At 29.9% G+C, this 20,946-nt stretch overlaps 3 protein-coding genes across 3 annotated transcripts; 1 reads left to right on the top strand and 2 right to left on the bottom strand.

The window, feature by feature from the left end:
- Positions 1 to 2,026: 2,026 nt before the first annotated feature.
- On the bottom strand, positions 2,027 to 4,590 carry LOC109605165 (anaphase-promoting complex subunit 5). Its single transcript, XM_020021736.2, has 6 exons — positions 4,456 to 4,590; positions 3,778 to 4,406; positions 3,547 to 3,722; positions 3,251 to 3,494; positions 2,244 to 3,197; positions 2,027 to 2,191 (listed from the first exon to the last, which is right to left on the bottom strand). Exons 1-6 carry the CDS (start codon positions 4,547 to 4,549, stop codon positions 2,072 to 2,074), a joined length of 2,217 nt encoding a protein of 738 aa, XP_019877295.2. The 5' UTR covers positions 4,550 to 4,590; the 3' UTR covers positions 2,027 to 2,071.
- A 223-nt stretch (positions 4,591 to 4,813) lies between these two features.
- Positions 4,814 to 5,478, top strand: LOC109605166 (U6 snRNA-associated Sm-like protein LSm2). The gene is made up of 4 exons (XM_020021737.2): positions 4,814 to 4,944; positions 4,998 to 5,065; positions 5,123 to 5,213; positions 5,268 to 5,478. The coding sequence occupies exons 1-4, from the start codon at positions 4,942 to 4,944 to the stop codon at positions 5,391 to 5,393; spliced, it is 288 nt and encodes a 95-aa protein (XP_019877296.1). The 5' UTR covers positions 4,814 to 4,941; the 3' UTR covers positions 5,394 to 5,478.
- A 129-nt stretch (positions 5,479 to 5,607) lies between these two features.
- On the bottom strand, positions 5,608 to 13,804 carry LOC109605167 (LIM homeobox transcription factor 1-beta). The gene is made up of 6 exons (XM_049962803.1): positions 13,543 to 13,804; positions 8,886 to 8,942; positions 8,237 to 8,477; positions 7,004 to 7,263; positions 6,702 to 6,941; positions 5,608 to 6,370 (listed from the first exon to the last, which is right to left on the bottom strand). Exons 1-6 carry the CDS (start codon positions 13,631 to 13,633, stop codon positions 6,138 to 6,140), a joined length of 1,122 nt encoding a protein of 373 aa, XP_049818760.1. The 5' UTR covers positions 13,634 to 13,804; the 3' UTR covers positions 5,608 to 6,137.
- Positions 13,805 to 20,946: the final 7,142 nt, after the last annotated feature.

The following is a 20,946-nucleotide window of genomic DNA, read 5'->3' as shown; positions in this document are numbered from 1 at the left end:
AGATTTTCTTATGACCATAACAGGTGTTACCCAAAATTTGGACATACCGAGGTTAAAGACTTCCTGTAGAAACTTTTATACTGTATTACATACAATAGTGGTCATTATTTTAACTTTTAACTTGTTAAATGTATAATATTCTTTTTGTTTTAAAATTTTGGCCCATCTCCATAGCATAGACATAGGATATCTCCGAATATATGACATATCTATCTAAAATTGTTATGTTGAATTTGGTCATCAACGTGAACCCCATGTTTTCTATCGGGTTGACACCTGGGGATTGGTCACATTTTTAGTAAAAATGGTTTTTCTTGTCTAGGTCTAGGGTCAAACGACCCCCATCTACTAACCATCTTCTCACAGTCTTTGAACTAATTCCAGCAAATCCCATTTGCTCCAGGTTGACTTAATTTCAGTTGACGACAAGATTGAATTATTTATTGATATTCGAAATATCCAGGTATCAAGTTTTTCGAATTAATACAAATTTTTGTAGCTACCACTCGGCCAATTTCTCTATATGGTTTAATACTAAAGAAAAGGACTGACTTTTTTAGCCATCTTCTTGCTTCTCTTGGTCTTGGCAATAATTATTAAATATTTATAATAAGCAAAAGATCGATTAGAAATCACATAATTTTGTCCACTGAAAAGTAAAAGTATGTAATTTTTTGAAAAATAAAATTAGGTTATTTGGGGATTTATGGGATTTTTAATATATTACTGTACACATATACATATTTCATCATATATTCTCTACAAAAATGTTCCTAAATCAAAATATAAAATGCATCATTGTGTCGTTGCATAATGCGCATCAAATTAGTCCATCAAAAAAACCGCTCCGTCTCCATTCTACACGAAACAACGTTGGGTAAATTGATCGGAAATCCGGCGTAAAACCGTGCCCATTATTAAAACCAAGTGCAAGGTTGTTGGAGTGGTATCAAGGCCACGGCCGGGCCTCCCTATTAAATTAATGCCAGACAGTCACGCACCTCCAACATCACCCCTTGAAACGCCACAATCAAGTCGCTGCTAATTTACATTTCGAGTCGTGCAAATCCGCATTTTTCTTAGCTATCCATACAATACGATGATGTAATGGTGTTTGGATTTAAATTATGAATTGCAATAAATCCTGGTTTATGTAAAGGTGTGCAATTGTAAATTGGCGTGTAATTAGTTTTGCTACTCGGAATAATACCGGGTGGTATCTGTATGATTGAATTGATTGCATCAATAATAAATATTTCTATAAATTGTTGAAGATTTAAAAGTTGTATTTAAATAATGTAAAGAAATTATTGTAATATTTTGCGTCTTACAGCTGCACAATCTTCCCAAGTTTGTTTGTTAAACATTTTTTACTCAAATATTTCTTAATAACATCGTAAACTTTACAGCACCAACACGCAGTAAATATTGTATGTAACAATTTCCCAAGTGTTTATGTTTGTACGTGACATCATATACAAACTATCGTGCGATAAATAAAATAGATTCTGGTCCGTGATTTAGTATCACCCCAAATCATTCTAAATCCCTCAGTCTGAGCGTTCCGTGAATCGATACAAAGATAAATATTAAAATGATTTATGCGCATGGAAGTCCAAAATATTTGTTTTTTTTTTATGGTAAGTTTCATCGATCCCACAGATCAAACAATGCCGAAGGACGAATACCTAATAAAATTTTGCATGCGGTAAACGTGATACTCACGGTTATTTTGAGGGTGCGTGTATTCATTTAATAAACTAAACTTTAGTGACACCAAAATTGTCTTGGTCAATTCCAACATGCAAACACTATTTTGTAACCATGTCTGTCTAAATTAAATATTTTCAAGTACATTGGACGACGCATTAAATTGGATCAGTAAGTGGCAATTGTTGAATAAATTGGCATTTAAAAAAAGATACAATCCACTATTATGTAGGATCTAGTTTCTGCAATTTAATGTGTTGTTACAATAAATTGACTACTTAATAAATTGCAAACGGTAAAATAAATATGAATAAAAAAAAAGAAATATTAGAGTTTTAATTAATTATTATACATGAAATATTTATAAATATTTTATTAAAGTAGTTGGATTTTTAGTACAATGTTCTTCCTCCAATTTTCTAAATTCATAAGCAGCCTTATTTCTCTCCTTTTTCAGACCCACTTTTTCATAAATATGTGCCTAAAAAGTAATATATAGAATTTACAAAATGACATGAGCAAATATCATTTACCTTTAAGTACAACATATCTTTCACTCTCGAATAAGCTTCTAATTTTTTAAATTCGTCCTTAACGCTATCCAAAAGCTCAATAGTTTCGTCATATGCTCTCTTATCTTCTCGATGACTGACCCGGTCATTATCGATAATGCGACATTTTAATAAAAGTAACGTAGCTCTAGCTCTATCGAATCTTCCACCATGGGCCAATATTTGAATCAGACATTTATCCAAAACTTTATTACATTGGTCATAGAACGCCATTATAAATAAAATATTTGCAATATGCAGTTGAATATAGGACGAGTAATAGTCAAGCCTGTATTGTCTTGTCAGGACCAAAGTGTTCTCCAGGATTGTTAAAATGCCAGGGGGAATATCTGGACAACTACTAGTGAATTGTATTTCCGCCAACAGAATTTTTGCCCTTATGTAATAATAGCTACATTTATCTTCCTCAGAGAACATATCCAAAAGATCATTGATGCATTTATGAGCCTCCTTAAAGTCCTCTTTATAATAGTACAACTCGGCCAATCTTAAATAACCCTCATACTTGTTGATCACCATGATTTTCTGAGCCGCACACTCCGCATCAAACCACTCTTCATGGTGCATGGCCCTGGTGAAAACGAACAGATTCTCGCTAAGCATCCACGTTAAACAATTCGGTTCATTGGGGTATCTCCGTTTAGCAAACTGCAGAATACTGTTCACTATATTATATTCACCTTCCAAAAGCATTTGGTTGGCGATGTTGCAAATTGCGAGACAAAAACCTTCACCGTAGAAAGAAGTCAATGATGGTTCACTGTCTATATTTAAATGGAGGAACAGTTGGCTCCACAAGGAGGACATTTCACTTTTACCGTAAAATTGCCATAGGGCTGATTTCATGGAATAATTGTTACAGATGAGATCTCGATGATTGTGTTGATAGTTTATTAGGTCACTTTTGGCCAGAACCTAAACAAAATTGACATTATTATTGCTATCAATTAAATTTTTTTACATCAAACCTCAAAGACTGCGTGGGGATTTCCGGCGTTTTCGGCGCTGAACTTGCCGAAAGTCTGTAAACCCAACGATTTCGTGTAGGTGAGATTCAACTCAAAACTTTTTTGGATGCAGTGACCAATGAGTTTATCCTTGTTGGAGTTCGTTAATCGCGTCAGCCATGATAGAGCCTGTTGCAGACACACATTATCATTTGCTTCTTGGGCGATTTTTATCGATTCTTTAAGAGAAGCCAGTGCTTCTTCTCTAAAAAACGCTAATTGATATAAATATTTAATAACATAAATGAGGGGGTTACTTGTGCCCAAAATTGTAGTGTAAAATCGCCAAATTTAGGGCTGCATATCTCTGGTTTTTGCTTTTTTCATCTGTGTGTTTTTCAAAAACAGTACCTTTGTCAAAACAATGGTATAAACTGTCAACAGCCCCACAGAATTCCTTAAGCCTTGCATAGTTTAAATACGAGAGGAAATGCTAAAAAAGAAATAATTTAAATAAAATAATTGAAACAAGGTGGTTCAAAACTTACAGCTTCTGCAAGTTCAGGATTGGACTGCAACAAATTGGAAATTCTCTTTTGCAGTTCTGCAGGTTTTAGGGCCTTCTCTTCATTTGCAGATAATAGGGCTGCTTGTGTGGCTATGAAAAGTTCTGCTTGTCTTCTGGACCACTGTTCTTGATACAAACACCAGCTATCTGGGTGTTCTGTTTTTTCTGATGTGTGTTCTTTGTCTGAGTTGCTCCATTTTTCATAGTACTTTTTAAATGCCAAATACACCCCTGTTACTTCGGAGAAAGTAAGATTATCAAAGCACACAATCAGTCTCCTCATAAAGTAACCAATTACACTGTTCTTAGCAATCATAGTCCTCAGTTTAATAAACTTTGGATCGGGCAGGAACTTTTCAGATAAAGTTTGGATGATTCTATTGAAATTATCAACAGTGTCAAGCATAAATCCTGTTCCATTTTTGTAAATATTGGTGAGGTGTTCATTAAATGTTTCCAATACTTCTGGTGGAATTTCATATTCCTGCAGGACATCATGCAGCTCCTCCAATGTTAGATCAGGTCTTTGTAATAATTTCAAACTTAAAACGGCAAAATCTCGCCGATATTTACAATGTATGGCTTTTTTCCGTAGTTCTTTAAATTCATCTGAAAATTTCGCTTTGTATACCGCTACTAAAATATTACAGTCTGTTACCTGTATCTCTGTAATTACAATAAACGTATATCAGTATGCCTAATGTTAATCTGTGGGGTGTTACTGGGGTAAATTGTGATTCTTTTGAATTCATTTTAACAATTTTAAAAAATCTGTTTAAAATTGTTAGGTTAATTTTTTATGGTATCTATAGGCGCAAGTTAAAACTAACTGAAATGGAAAATGAAAACATTAGTTAACATATTTCCATCTATTTTCTACTAGATGTCTCTGATGAAACACTTAATTGTCATATTAAATTTATTTCAATGAATTTTATTTCAAATAACACATAACATAAACAAATGTTTATATAACATAATGTTTTCAATTATTATCTGTATCTATTTTATCATAAATACTATTTAAGAATTATTATTATTACCTGCGGTTTCTATTGCTCATTTGACAACAAAATGTCAGATGTCACTATTAGTAAATCTAACCTCAAAATTGTGATCTAGTCGTTTAAAAACTTGATACAAAATGGTAAGGTTTATTTAAACTTTTACTAATTATTTAATCTAATTTTATCTTTTTAGCTATTTTACTCGTTCTTTAAGTCACTAGTCGGCAAGGACGTAGTGGTTGAACTAAAAAACGATTTGAGGTACTACGATAATATTAATTTTTTATTGTTTGTGTTTTAAAACTTTGTAATTTTTAGTATATGTGGGACGCTCCATTCTGTGGATCAATACCTCAACATAAAACTTTCCGACATAAGTGTAACAGATACAGAAAAATATCCACACATGGTAAGAATGTCCCTCAATTACATATCTCTTAACTAATTAATTTTTTTGGTGTAGTTGTCAGTGAAGAATTGTTTCATCAGAGGATCAGTTGTAAGATATGTTCAGTTGCCTGCTGATGAAGTGGACACACAACTTCTACAAGACACAGCCAGGAAAGAAGCTTCAGCCCCAACGAGATAACTAGACAAATTTTGATTTACAACCAATAATTTTAAGTTTATTAATATAATTCAAAATTGGAATAAAAACTTCATTTTTTGACCTCTTTAAATTCTTTGTATAACATCCTTGTAACAATATTTATATGAATAGCCAATTGTGCTGATGTCATTATTTATGGCAGTAACCGAATATCAGGGTTATGTATCTATTTTATTTCCTAGATTATTTTAATTCCTTAAATAAAAGTGTTTATAACAAATTATTTTTTTGTGTATCATGAAATAAAATACATTATTTGTTTTGTTATTTATTTAAAATATACATAATAAAATCTAGACAATATTAAATACTATATTTGGCATAAATATATCATCACAATCAATAATTCGACTCAGGAGATATCTATTAATTACTTAACATATATATTTACAAGTACGTTGATAATCCTATTAAGTATTAAACAAAGTCGAAATATATACACATAAATTTTCTTCTATACATAAAAATTGTAAAAAAATGCTTTAGGTACATCGATTTTCTGACTAATTGTAAATGACTTTTATATATTACAGAAAATAATAACAACAAAACATAAAAAAACAGCAATAAAATGACTAGAACTGATTTTGGTTTTAAGTTGTGTAAACCACCGATTATACACATAAAAAATCAATAAAGATGATTACTTAAATAGTATTTACACGGTCAATAAAATCAACAAGTGATTTACATTTAGACGAATCCCTTTTAAAAAGGTGGGAGTTATTGTTCCGTGCTAAAGTAAGAATTCTGCATGAGGTAGAGTTTGTCGATGGGATTCGCAATTGAACCGGACGACGGGGCGTTGTCATGCTGGTGAGAGTGAGACTGTAACTCCAGATTTTGAAGGGACAAAGTGTCCGACGTGCCTTCGTCCAAGTGGTCGAAATTCGTGCTGTCGTCCAGCGAAATGTCCGAACTGCAGAAGCTATCACCTGAATGAGCTGGATAATTGTCTGTAACAAAAAAATAACAACCATAAGACTTAGTATAATAAAAGAACAACTTTATACAGGTACACGCCAGTTATGAAATTCAATTTACTTGCTGGAGATGACATGTATGATTTCAATGAATAGAAACAGATCAGTTCAGTTCTTTTAGTAAGAAGAGTAAGCACAGATGGAAAAATTGTAAGAAGTGTCTATTTACCGTCTGGCGAGAACGGCATATTAGGATTGAGCGGCTGGCCACCTGACGGCGCCCCGAAGCTGCCCAGGCCCGCGTAGGGCGCACCGTGCTCGCTGACCGGCGACTCTTGCTTAATAACCCTATCATCCTTATCACCTTTGTCCTTGTCGCTCGGCGACTTTCCATCGTCCTGCTTCGCCTTACGCTGGATCTTCTTCATTTTCGCCCGCTGGTTCTGGAACCACACCTGCACCACTCGCACACTCAAACCCGTTTCCTTAGCCAGGGCTTCCCGGACCTTCCGACACGGCTTCGGACTCACTTCGAACGATGCCTTGAACTGTCTTCTTTGGGCTGACGTCAGGATTGTTCTTGGACGCTTTGGACCTCTTCGACCTAAAAGTTATTACAAAGTCCATCAGTATATATGTATTGAGTTATGTTGGGGGTGTTATTACCATCTCGTGGTCGACTGTTCTCATCCATCAAGTCGTCATCACCAGAGCCAGCTTGCTGCATAAGGTACATTTCCTTCTCGAAGTCACCTCGGCAGAACAGTTGTCCCGCCCTCAACACAAACTGTTCGCCCTTTTGCAAAGGCTGACAACACACCACACAGACAAAACAGGGTAGATGAAATACGTGTTGTTGAGCTCGCATCACCATCTCGTGGGGTAACAGTCTGTCTCCGCATCTTGAACACTTCACACCGAATATCCTGCAAAAAAAGAAACAACGAAAATGTTAACGATAGAATTAAATCAGCTTATTATTTATTTATTTCATGCCGACGGTTTAATTAAAGGGCACGGCGAATAGACGCTTTTTTTTTGGTGCCGTTTTATTTTGGGGAATATTCGGTGTTAAATGGCCGAGACCGTTTGGAGCCCGCGAAATGGTAATGAGGCAGTTGAGGCACGTTTTTCATCTGTTTCGAATGCGTAATGCGCGATAAAATTAACGATGTTTCGCCCTCTTCGAGTTTCTTTTGCTTGGTTTTTGATGGGGATCATGAATAGTCAGGAATATTCAAGTGAAAAATGGAAATGGTGTGATTAAGGAACGTTGTGAAGTGTATTTATTATAAATATATGCGTTGATGCTTTAGAAAATATGTGAATGTCTAATAATTGAAGCAATTCATTCGCGCCCTTAAATGAAACCAGCGCATTAGAGAAATGAAATATTATTTAATTAGTCCGAAAAATACCGCGAATGCCGCACCAAAATTCCCCACATTTCCGGCAAACTTTCCCCGTATTTATACATCTCCCAAGATCTCGCCCTCATGCCTCTGAAAAAGGAGAACCCCACCGAAGGCGTAACTGACTTAAAGAAACGGAACGATGCAGTCGGGGGCTCCCGAACAAAGCACCATGAATGGGTATTAAGGGTTTTATTGGATCCGCTCTGGCGCCTTTAAAAACTCATATCGCGGCCGTATGAAAGCGACTGCCGGCGGCAACGGAGCTAATAAAGAGGCCCGGGGGTAGAAGGGGGAGTTGTCGAAAAAAATGGTGGCGGGTGATGCAATAACGCACGATCGAGTTTATATAGAATTCCCGGCGAATTTTTAACAATGGAATCCATTTATTGTGGCATTCGAGTGATCCAGATCTCAACTAGGACTTTGGACTTTGGATTACTAAAATTGTTTTTCTTAGTGTTACGTCAACGATTGAAAATAGTACCTATCGTAGTCAGCCTTGCAGTACAGTTTGGTGTTGCGGGTGTAGCAGGAGTGATTGAGGACGAGGCCGCAGATGCAGCACGTGAGACAGTGCTCGTGCCAACTGGCGTCGCCCACCCTCATCAGGTAACGGTCGTGGATCTTCTGTCCGCACCCCTCGCACATCTCGTGCGTCTTCTCGCACTTGATCATGCCGACGCCGACGCCGACGCTGCCCAATCCGCCGCCGCCTCCGCCACCATCTAAAATTCAATCATAATATTATACATCACTTTGTTTTTTTTTTGTTAAACTACAGTTCTTTATGTTTTATTGGTTCGTTTTTATCTAGTTATTCTCTTTTTATAATTTATTTTCCTACAATCTAGGAGAAAATCTATTCTTAACGTTTTATTGAAATAAAAAAGTATTGAATTACGGTAAAATTTTTAAAAGAAATCATATTTGAACATTTGAAAACACTTTTAGTCCAAATAAAAACTGTTGTAATTAAATATAAAATCATAATAAATAATTTTCAGTATATATCATTTTCTAATGATTTTTCACTGTAATTAAAACTATGTAAATACATTAAAAATTGTTCTTTTCAAAATCTATAAGTAAAACAAAACTAAAAACAAAAATATAGTAATTATGATGATACTTACACCCATCGTATGTTTTCTCACATTTGATGATATTGCCATCTGTAACAAAGAAACGTCCTTTTAAAATTATTTAGTATGCTCTCAACCCCAAAAATCGAAAACAAAAATAAAAAAATGGGGTCCCAAAACCAACCCCGCAAACGCTAACAAAGAATAATACACAGTTCAGGTCTTAATGACACCGGTTCAATTTAATTAAAGACACCTGTTATGCAAATAAGGGCGTTATGTGATTAGAATGGCGCGGCATCAACTTGAATAATATGCAAATATTGGCGGGTAGGAATAGTATGTGTGGGAGTGTGCGTCTCACAAATATTTATGGTGATTATGGTGACGGTAATCCGCGGGCGGGATTATGAAGTACTGGCGGTGTCGGCGGTTTTATTGCCGATGAAAAATTGTTGCGCGAGCCGTAAATTTTCATAAACTATTCGTATTATACGGTTTTACGGTCGGTGAATTGTTCAACTGGTATGTGTTAGTGCATGTTTCTCTGCCACCGCCAACAAGAGTTTGAAATTTATTAAAATTACAGACGGACACGGTTTCATTTTTATTTATTGGCAGATATTATTATTTAGAAACTAGTGATAGAAATTTTGGAATGACACCAATTATGGAATAATTACTAAATGAATTCGTCATACTATACTATACTATCCCATACTGGACAAATATGGATATTTGTTGACACTCTTTTAGTTGATACCAAACCACCTTTGAGTCAAGAAAGAAATTAGGAGATTTGGCTTGATTTGACCATTCAATATCATCGCCGTCAGAACTTCTTTCATCACTTATCTGAGATAAATTTCACCTTTCATTTGATGCACCAGTCAGGGACTAGCTGGATAAAAAGACTATTCCATAACCATATTGGGCAAGATGGACGTTTTGTCTAGACATATCTTCAGTAAAAATATTATGGATAATGGGGAATGTTTATTTTGTTATGATATTTCACTTATTATAATATTTATATTCTCTTGAAAAGTAGTACCTAATCAAAAAAGAAGTTATTATTTTCCTGTTTTAAATGTAAAAACAAACAAGTTTTGCATCACATGTAAAGTGCGTTGTTTTGATAAAACTTCGAGAATAATTGGAGTGCGATACGCCCACACACGCACACGTTATTTTTCAATCTCTCGAGATAAAACACTCGACAACGCATCCGACCGTATTGACGTCAAGTCGGCAAGCCCGGACCGAAAGAGCGGCAACGGGAGGAGGAGGAGCAGGATTCCACGCTTGGTCGATACGCTCCCAAACACACACAAAAAAAAACACCGAAGAAGAAAGTAACCCTTGTTCGATAGACAATTACCTAGCGATTGTAATCGTTGTCCACTATATTTTATCCCCCCTTCGTTTATCCTTTTTATATTCCCGCATTAGCGTCAAGGATTAGTTGTAATCGAACCGACCGATTTCCATAAACCCGACCGTTCCATTATTGGGATAAAACTTGACAGAAAACCGTTTCGCTGTAGGACGGCCGACGTTCCCGGGTTTGTCGGATCAGTCATTAGGCCGTTTCCGGGTTCCGCGAGAACCTGGCCGAAGACACGGCTTTCTGCTGGGCCAATATTTGCACGTCGGGGGGGCGGCGTGATTCATTCGAGAGGAACCGAGTAATCGTGAATTAAGGCTGGTGCTTGGGGAAAAAGGGGGAGACGTTTGAACGCGTTTTCCTTGTGGGAACAAACGTTAATGAGAATCTACAGGAAGATGGCGAGCCCTGACGGTTAATGGAAGCGTACGGTAGGAAAAGGGAAATTGTGTTTTGAATTAAGAACATTTATTTATTGCATATGCGTGTTTGTGTTATATAAAAGGGGATTTTTTTTAATAGCAAAATCACTAACAACTTTCTTAAAAAATATTTCTTTATTGTAATAAGGAATAACGATTTTATAATTTAAAAAAAAAAGTTCAATCTAGGAGTTGTCCTAATGTTTCAATACTCTTTTATTCAACCACATAATTAGGCCGTTTATATTTTAAATTAAACCGTATTAGAATTCTAATTTTATCACTAATAGTAATCATCATCCTCAGAACTGACTGTGATTATAATAATGAAGTTAATAAAAAAATAACAGTATAATTACTATATGTTGCATTTAAATTGCAAATTGATATAAACTCTTGTTAAAATTTAAAGTATGATATTTTATAAAAATTCTCTCAAATTTAAAAGAAATATATATATATATATATATATATATATATATATATATATATATATATATATTTAATTATAATAATATATTAACATAATAACAAAATTAGAAGTTTTCTTCAAAATTACACGATTATAAAATAGTAAAATAAAAAATAATTATTTTTTTAACATCTAAAATCATTTTGTTAAAACAAAATTAAAAATGTAATAAATATTATAAAAATAAGATAAAATTTTTGTTATTGTTTTAAATTATTTTTTTATTCAAAATTACATGATTATAAAATAATAAAACATAAAATAAATAAATATGTTTTTATATATTTGAAATCATCATTTTGTTAAAATGTATATGTGTGTTATAACATATACAATTTTTTTTACAAAATAAAATAAAATTATTTAATTATTTAATATAAAATTACATGATTTTAAAAAAGAGTAAAAATAGTTGTTAATGTTAATTAAAATATTATAAATTTAAAAATGTCTTAATAAAATTACATTATTTAAAAATAAACAAAAATAAAAAATGAAATTTTTATTAATACGTATTCAAAACAAGATATTTTGTTAAAATTAAAACAAATTTAAAAGATTTTTACAAAAATTTTTATTAATATGTATTTAAAATATATTTTGTTAAAAATATAACAAATTTAAAAGATTATAGAAAATAACATGAATATAAAATAATAAAATATAGTAAGACATAACCTAACAAATTCTACAAAATAAAAAAAAAGTTTTCCGAAATAATATAAATATAAAATTAAAAGATACAATAAACGAAATTACCTAAATATAAAATATTAAAATATAAAATTAAGTAAAACATAAGTTAAAATTTTTGTTAATATTTAAAATATGATATTTTATTGAAAATATAACAAATTTAAAAGTATCTTTTTTCAGAAATTACGGGAATATAAAATAATAAAATATAAAAAAAATTAAATTAAATAATTAAATTACAAATTAAATGATTATTAAGTAATAAAATATAACGTAAAACTGTTACTAAAATTTAAAATATATTTTATTAAAAATTAAATGAATTTAAAAGTTTTTTTCTAAAATTACATGAATATAAAATAATAAAATGTAAAAATATGTAGTTTTTACAAATTAAACGATTTTTAAATAATGAAATATAACGTAAAACTGTTACTAAAATTTAAAATATGATATTTTATTACAAATTAAATGAATTTATAGGTTTTTTTTCCAAAATTCCATGAATATAAAATAATAAAATATAGAAAATGTTTATTTTACAAGTTACACGATTATTAAATAATTTAATGTAAAATAAAGTAAAACATAAGTTAAAATTGTTGTTAACATTTAAAATATGATAAAATATGAATTACAAATTACACGATTATTAAATAATTATATATAAAATAAAGTAAAATATATGTTAAAATTGTTGTTAATATATAAATTAGTATGTTTTATTTATATGAATCATGACAAATGCAAAAAAAAATATTACAACAGCAAATATATAAAAAAATATAATTTTTTTCTAATATAAAATATAATTATAAATATACGTATAATGTAAAAACAACATAAAATATACAATTTTTTTGAAAACATAAGAACGAACATAAAAAGCAAAAATTCTGCTTTTGCATTATTTATTATAAACTAAAACTAAATTAGATTTTATGCCTAAAAACTTTTCCTGGTTCAAAATAAATCTTTTTTCATTTCTTCTCTTATATTAAAATCAAATTATTTATTGATTATTTAACACTTATTTTATTTGACTAATTATTTTATTAAAATAATAAAAACAAAATCAAATTTAAAATGTTCATAATTAAGATATAACAACAAAATTATCAGAATTGAAATGTATTTGGGGCAACATAATTTTTATTAAATTTAAAACATAATAAATACAAAGATTACAAGAAATTTCAGATATTAATAAATTTGTTAATTCGTTATTATTACATGTGAAACAATTACTAAATAATTATTATTTATAAACATAAAAATAGGTATTAAAACGTAGAAATTTTGCTTTATAAACAATTAATCAATTTATAATGCAATTTTTGATTTAATTTTTAACAATGAAAAGGTAAATATATACTTATAAATAAACAATAATTTAATCAATCGATATATAATTGATATACTGAAGCTTTCTAAAACCTTTTAATTTCAGTTTTTATCATTTTTAATGCATCACATGTTTAACATAATTTAAACTACAATTACCATGTTATCTTTATTCTGTAATTCACCAAATTTGACTTTATAGAAAAATTATATATCCCAAAATTAAATCATTAAAAAAAATTAAACTTTTCGATCAGATAGGAACCCATTTTTGAAAATTATACGATCCAATTGGATATTGGACTATTACTATACTAAAGGCAACTCCATCTTAACATGTGTGAAAGATGCACACTCTTTATTCCAAACAAAGATCTTGTAACTAACCTGGACGTCCATTGCAATCCGGTCCCGGCATCGCGCTGTGCTCCGGCAGCATGGCCGGATTCAAGTTGATGTTCGGATAAAACTCCAACATGTTCCTCGTCAAAAATAAAAACAGTCCTCTCCACCAAGAAAAAAACCGAACCAAAATAATAAACCTCACCAACCTACTGTGAACGTGACCGTCGCGTAAACCGAACGTGTCGCGTGTCAGATCGCACCGTGCGTCCGTCCGTTTGTCTGTGTGTGTGCCGCACGTCGAACACGTCCGTCGCCGTACGATCGCGACTGTCGTTTCGTCCGTGCTAGACCGTCGCCGCCGTATCACCCGGGGGTTGAAGAGTTCCACCCCGCTGTCTCCGGAATCGCGGTGGAGGGGGCCGAAATTCGGTCGGCGCTTTTGTGCGCGCTCGCTCCGCCCCCACGTTCTCCGCTCCGCGATCGCGGGGTGGGCGTGACCGACGGGCGAAACGTCGCGCGTCCCGCCGTCGCGCACGCGCCCTCGCCGTTGCCCCACCCTGGCGGATTACCTATAGCGGAGCGCCGGCGAGGAGTTTATTTAAATTTTTCCGACGCGGGATTACCGTAGATGTGGTGATATCACTGACATAATTCCGTTTGGACACAAGGCGTTCGGTTCGGGTTTTATGCATTTACGTTTTGCCGATTTTATGGCGCGCACGACGGGATTTCGGTTGTACGGTGTAACGGGACCGATGGTTCGTTGGGTTATTGATGGATGAAGGTTTGCATCGGTTTTAATGATCCATTGTTCGTCGAGTTCACGGCCGGATGCAGGCATAAATGTCCGCGTTTATTTTCGTTTTAAAAATTTATAACCGACGACAATTTATTGCGCCATATTCATAACGGCGGGTTATAAACTCGAAATTATTTTATAAAAGTTTTTATTGCTTAGGAAAAACGAAAAAATAAACGGGCAGACTGTCGGGACATGAAATAAGACACAAAATCTTGATGTTTAATTTAATAAATTTATTTTATTAAGAACGTCCTAAGTTGTGGCAATGTTTGACTCTGAATCAACAAACCAAATGTGAAATAGCTTAAAAATACAATTACCCAAACAAATATAATAAAAAAATCTGAAAAAAATATTTACATATTTTTTATATTAGAAATTCATTTTGTTACAAAAATATACATACTCTGTAATTTTTAGTATAAGCTCTTTGCTAAATAACTTTCAGACTTATTTTTTGCACATATTAATATAATAGTTAAACTGAATATTGTTTGCAATTAATTTATAATTAATAATGTATCATTTACATTAAAATATATTTTAATAATTTTTATTAGTTTATTGATAAAAAGTGTAATAAAAAAAATAAATATATAATAATTACTCAATGAACATAAAAAATATGCTTAATTTTCTTGTCCAAAAATTATTATTATTCTAATTATTAAAAAAACTATTAAGTAGCATATTACTTATTTCTAATAAAACTGAGCTTAATAATTTTACAGCAATTTTAATCTATTTTGGAAAAGGTTTATAATTAAATAAATACTAATAATAATGTTTTCAAATAACTAAAGTTATAAATTACATCATTAATTATATAAATATGCTTTAAACAATTATTTTTTAATAATAATAATAATAAATAATATTAAAACACATGTAAATTATTGATTTAATTATATGTTTAATTAAGATAAACTTACATTAATGGAAAAATATGTTTTTATTTACAAAATAGACAAATTCTTATTTTAGTATTATCTTAATATTATATTATTAATAACTTATTAGAAGATATTTCCAATTTATAAATTATTTATAGATTAAGTATAAAGTTTTAATATTTGTATGTATAGATCATTCATAAAATACAATTTTTAATGTCAGAAGAAACATTTCAAATATTTACTATATGATATATAATTATATAAATATAAATGTAAAAATGTCAATTTATATGAATAGTAAATAAACAAAGTTGTGGCAATGTTTGATTTCAATAAACAAATAAAACATGAAAATGCTGAAAAATACAATTACTCTATCATATGTGATAAAAAATCTAAAAAATCTGTTTATTAAAAATTTTAAAATTTAAATTAAATTAATTTTATGTATTAATTTTTGGCAAACATATATCTACTTTATTTATAATGATTAAAATATGCTATTTGCTAAATAATTTCATACTTTTTTTATAAATTTTAATATCGTATTAAAACAGAATAATTTTGATTAATAATATATTATTTATATTAAAATATATATTTTTATTAATTTATAGATAATCAAAATGCGTAAAAAGGAAAATAAAAGTAAAATAATTACACAATAAAAATAAAATATTATTATTCCAGTTATTAAAAAAATATATTAATTGTTATTTAATTCGAATAAAAGTGAAAATTTAATTTAATTTAAAAATAATTTAAATCAATTTTGAGAAAAATAATTTTTTAAATGTAAATTGCCAAGAACTTTTAAAAGTTAAAATACTTTTTTGTTTTAACATCTAAAAAATTTCGTATTAAGAAATAAAATGAAATAAAGTATACTTTTTTATTAATTTTATTTTTATAGTATTAATACAATAGTATTAATTGTTGTTTATACTTAAATAAATACTTGAAACTTAAGTTGTCAAAAAGATTAAAACACATTTAAATTATTGATTTTATTGTATTTTTTATTAACTTATAACTAGAATGAAATTAATATAGAATCACATTTTTTTCTTAAAAAAAAAATTAAATTCAAAATATTCATTATTTTTCATATTTTAACATCTTAATATTCCGTTGTTAATATTTGAATTTAGAATTCTTATAAAATACAATTTTGAAACATTTGATATGATATATATAAGTATGTAAATACAGACGTACAATTATTACAATTATAATTTTGTATAAAATTTTATGTTACTTTAATGATAATATATCTGCATTGATTTATTTTTAATGTGTTAATTGTAAACTAAAACAAACTTATCAATTTGTATAAACCATCAATTTTTCAATATATCCTTAAAAAGAAACAACAAAAATCAAATGTTAATTAATTATTTCAGAATTATTAAGATACGTAGGTATATTTAAAATTTTGTATAATAATTATGGTAAAATTTCAATTTAGTTTTCTTTTGTATCAGAAAGTTAAAGTTTATGTTAATACAAAAATATATATATTTAATTTTATTAACTATTAAATAAAGTTTTTTTTCATTAAAAATAAGGACGTCTTTTTCTTTTCTTAACTTATTGTTGTTAGTAATAATAATTATTTATTCGAAATTTAATCTTTACGAAATACAATTTCTTACACTTAAACATGTGACAAAGAACCATTTTCAAACATTTTTATATAACATGTACATTTTAATTCGAACTAACAAGTGATAAATAAAAAATGTATATAAAAAATTAATTTCATTGTTTATTTTTTAAATAATTGAGTCAATGTTTAGTTCACAAGTACTTTAAATACAGTTTTTTCATAAATATTCTTCCAAATGCATAGGGTTTATAAAGATAACAAGTAATTATCTAAAATTAATTTTCAGATCTCCTGAGACTATCTAATTGCAAATTTAATTGGAATTTTTTAATGCAGAAATTAATATTCACTTGGAGCAATAATAATTTGCAAATTTTCGAAGTCAAAATTAAAAATTAATTATGTATACGGTAGCTTGCAAATATACTATTATTAAATCCGTTCGTTATTAGCCATTCGAGATTAAAAACTCCACGTTGGAGAATCCAATTTGGTATGTAATTTTGGCTCATTTGTGTTTTTCTTAATTCAATAATTTGTTAAGTTTTTAATGTTTCGTACAGTACAGTCTCTTCGGATCAACTAAGAATATATGTATAATAAATTTGATAATTAAAGGTATAAATCAATAATTGTAAGTGTGTGTACCTAGCAAATGAGATTTTTTGAGAAGATATTCGAAAATGTAGTTTATGTTTTAACATTTAACTAATCTATCATTTTTATTTCACAAACTAATCAGCACTATAATCAACAACTTTGTGTTAACATTCTACAAGCAAATTCATGTCAAAAGAAACAAAATCTGGATTCTTGGAGCTGAAGAATTGATAACCTCAGTATAATACCAAGTACACTAGACCTCCTATGAAACATAGTGGTGGAGAGGTTTGGAATGCGCCCGCTGGTTATGATAGAAGGGATAATGGATCGTTTCGTTTATCGTGATATTCTGGAGAATCATATGCTTCAATTTATCGAAGATAACATCAGTTTACGGCCTTCCAGCACGATAACAATCCGAAACACATGTCTAAGTTAATTAAAGAATGATTCGCTTCTTAAGGAGTACGTCTAATGTCTTGGCCAGTACAAAACCCTGACGTCAATCCTATTGAAAACCTTTAGGATAAAATTGATGGGAAAGTCCATGCAAAAAGCCTGCCAAATTTGAATGAGCTTTGCGAAGTTCACAATCAGTGGAAAGAAATATCGAATGATTATATTGAAAAGTTACTAAAATCAATGAAAAAAAGGTATTAAAAAGTTACTAAAAATAATGGATATGATAGTAGATACTAAATAAAGGAAGGCTAAACGTGTGTAGGGTTGTTTTTTTATAGTTGCCCTTGAATTTTTTTCAAATATTAATAAATACCTATCTAAACCCATTAATAAACAATTATATTGCCGTATGATTGTACTGACAATAATATAAATATTTAAAAGTACACTTTTATCAAGGCAAATGAAACTTTCTAAAGTTGCTCTACATATGAGCGATAGTGGATATAGTTGATGAAATAAAACAATCTATTTAGGTAAGTTTTTCAGAAACTTGAACTTCAGTTGGTTAGCAGTAGACAGTTGTATTGATCGTTTGACCTTTTTGCAGGTAGTCACCATATAGTCATGGATTAAAAGGTTTATAAGTCCTGCTCCATGTTTACTAGCTTCAACCTATTGGACAGACCTGCCAGAATTATCGTAGTTAATCCATTTTGTCTCATGTAACAATTCAATCAATAAAAAACTCATTTGCATTGCGTTTAAGGAGTGAATGGCAATTGACAATGGATAAATTTAGTTATTCTCACTTAATTTATGCGAAATCTATTTGTCCAGCTTTTTAATGCAATTCATTGTACGTGGCCTCTTTCTAATGACTCTGTGTGGCTCATTTCCAAACATGTTGTTCAGGATTTAGCTCAGGAAGTGCTTGAAGTTATTCATCTTCAAAGCATTAATTGCCAATTTTAAGGTAACGAAACCACTTATTGCATTTTCTCCAATCGCATTTTATTGTTGCTTTAAACTGATTTTTTAACACATTTTAGCAAATTTACAATATTTATACTACTGATTACTCAATTTTAATAAAAAAATATTTTAAATGTAGAAAAAAAATCAACATTTTAGTTAAAAAGAGTAAGTAAAGTCTTCATATACTTGAAAATTTTAATTAACTACAGATAAACAAATATACTTTACTCTCCCACCGATTCCAGATAAAACAAACCTTAAAAGAATTCCTTATTACCATTCAGAAACTACAAGAAAGCCAAACCTGCTTCGCATCGTCCGACCCCCGGCCATAAAACACCGTCTCCTCCAATTCAAGAAGACGAATAATCGTAACGAGGGAAATTGGAGGTCGGCAATGGGACGGTCCGGAGCAGGTGTTGTGTTTTGGGGGTCGGTTCCGGCGGAGGGGGGCCGCATAACAACACCTGTGCCGTAGATTCCTAGCAATGTTGGTCCATAGTTCACGCCCGACCCGACGAGATCCCGAACGGACGCGTCCCGGTCGTGGCCTTTTATTTCCGTTTCCGCTAATGGCACGCGGAGATCGTTCACGTGCCGGCACCCGAACTATGCACCTTCGAATAACTGCTACGGCTGTTTAACTTTCGGGGCGACGGCGATCGCCGCTGGTCGCAAACCGTTTGTTTTAATGTTCCTAACTGTCTTCTTGATCTCTTTACCTTGCACGAACTTTACTTAAGGGTGCAGACTGTTTTGAATATAATTTACAAGTTTTTTCTTTCGTTTAATAATAGTTTGGAATTTTTATTTTGCTGGGGGGAAGAAAACGTCACGATGCGAATTAGCATTTTCCTAAAATAAAGTCATGTTTCCTGTAACAGATGCTGATCTATCGGTCCCCCTCCCTGTTATTTTTGACGGGACCCCATTATCGGTGAAAAATTAATTTGACGCCTTGCAGGAGGAAATTCTTTGCCAGTGAAAAATTTTGCGAATTAACAATGCACGAGTAGATTTTTCAGGAGGGATCAAACTTCCTCAAGTCCCAATTCTTCTAATTAAATTTCTAATAGATGTTAATTAAACAACAATTATTATTCTAGTCTTAAAATAGTATAAAGTAAACACAATTATGATAAAAAATCCGCATTTTAATTTTTGATTAATCTTAAGAAAAAAACAAAATAAACAAATATTTTAAGTAAAATATGAGACTAATAAATAATTTAAAAAGTATAATTTAATTTCTTAAATAATTAAAAATCTATTTTTTGTTATAACAGATATTTAATTATATATTAAACAATAATTATTATTTTAAATTTTAGAATTGCTTGAATTAAACACAATTTGGATATTAATAAATAAATATTTTAAATAAAAGTGATATTAATAATTAATGAATAAATATATTATAATTTCTTAATAATTTTAAATAATATAAAATTTACAATTTGATTAATAATTTTTGTTATTATTTTATAATTGTACTTTTTTTAGAAATAAACAAAATCACAATCTTCAATAACTCTAATTAAAATTGTATCAAGTTGAATTAAAGATAATTTTGATAAAAAATAAATATTTTAAACAAAAGTGATAGTAATTAAAAAATATATTTTAATTTTTCCATTAATTTAAAATTTACCATTTATTTATAATAACTTTTTTTATTAATTTATATAGATATTTTCATAATTTGAAAAATTTTAAAAATAAACAAAAGAAATTAAGATTAATTAATAAATTAATTAATTAGAAAATACATTAAACAATAGAAACATATACATTGAAATTAATTGAATTAAACACAATTTTTATATTACTAAATAAATATTTTAAATAAAAGTGATAATAATAATTAATAAATAGATATATTTTAATTTTTTGATTAAATAATTTAAAATTTACCATTTATTTAATAACGATATTTATTTTTTGTAGATATTTTTATAATTTGAAATTTTTTTAGAAATATACAAAAGGAATTCAAATTCATAAACTTCAGTACCTAATTTCTCAGATTAATTAATTAATTAGAAAATACATAAAACAATAATATCATATATTTTGAAATTACTTGAATTAAACACAATTTTTACATTACTAAATAAATATTTTAAATAAAAGTGATAATAATAATTGGTAAAAAG

This window comes from Aethina tumida, chromosome 2 (assembly GCF_024364675.1).
Source record: "Aethina tumida isolate Nest 87 chromosome 2, icAetTumi1.1, whole genome shotgun sequence".
Taxonomy (NCBI): domain Eukaryota; kingdom Metazoa; phylum Arthropoda; class Insecta; order Coleoptera; family Nitidulidae; genus Aethina; species Aethina tumida.
Note: the sequence above shows the minus strand (reverse complement) of the source record. Positions and strands in the feature narration are given on the sequence as shown.

Excerpts from the sequence above, each read along its gene's own strand:
- LOC109605166 (XM_020021737.2), top strand. Across the intron at positions 5,066-5,122 it reads GAACTAAAAAACGATTTGAG|TATATGTGGGACGCTCCATT; the intron begins GTACTACGATAA and ends TGTAATTTTTAG. Across the intron at positions 5,214-5,267 it reads CAGAAAAATATCCACACATG|TTGTCAGTGAAGAATTGTTT; the intron begins GTAAGAATGTCC and ends TTTTTGGTGTAG.
- LOC109605167 (XM_049962803.1), bottom strand. The coding sequence starts at position 13,633 with ATGTTGGAGTTTTATCCGAACATCAACTTGAATCCGGCCATGCTGCCG. Across the intron at positions 6,942-7,003 it reads GAACAGTCGACCACGAGATG|GTCGAAGAGGTCCAAAGCGT; the intron begins GTAATAACACCC and ends AATAACTTTTAG. Across the intron at positions 6,371-6,701 it reads GCCGAGCGACAAGGACAAAG|ACAATTATCCAGCTCATTCA; the intron begins GTGATAAGGATG and ends TTTTTGTTACAG.
- LOC109605165 (XM_020021736.2), bottom strand. The coding sequence starts at position 4,549 with ATGAATTCAAAAGAATCACAATTTACCCCAGTAACACCCCACAGATTA. Across the intron at positions 3,723-3,777 it reads ATCCTGAACTTGCAGAAGCT|CATTTCCTCTCGTATTTAAA; the intron begins GTAAGTTTTGAA and ends TTTCTTTTTTAG. Across the intron at positions 3,198-3,250 it reads ATCCCCACGCAGTCTTTGAG|GTTCTGGCCAAAAGTGACCT; the intron begins GTTTGATGTAAA and ends AATTTTGTTTAG.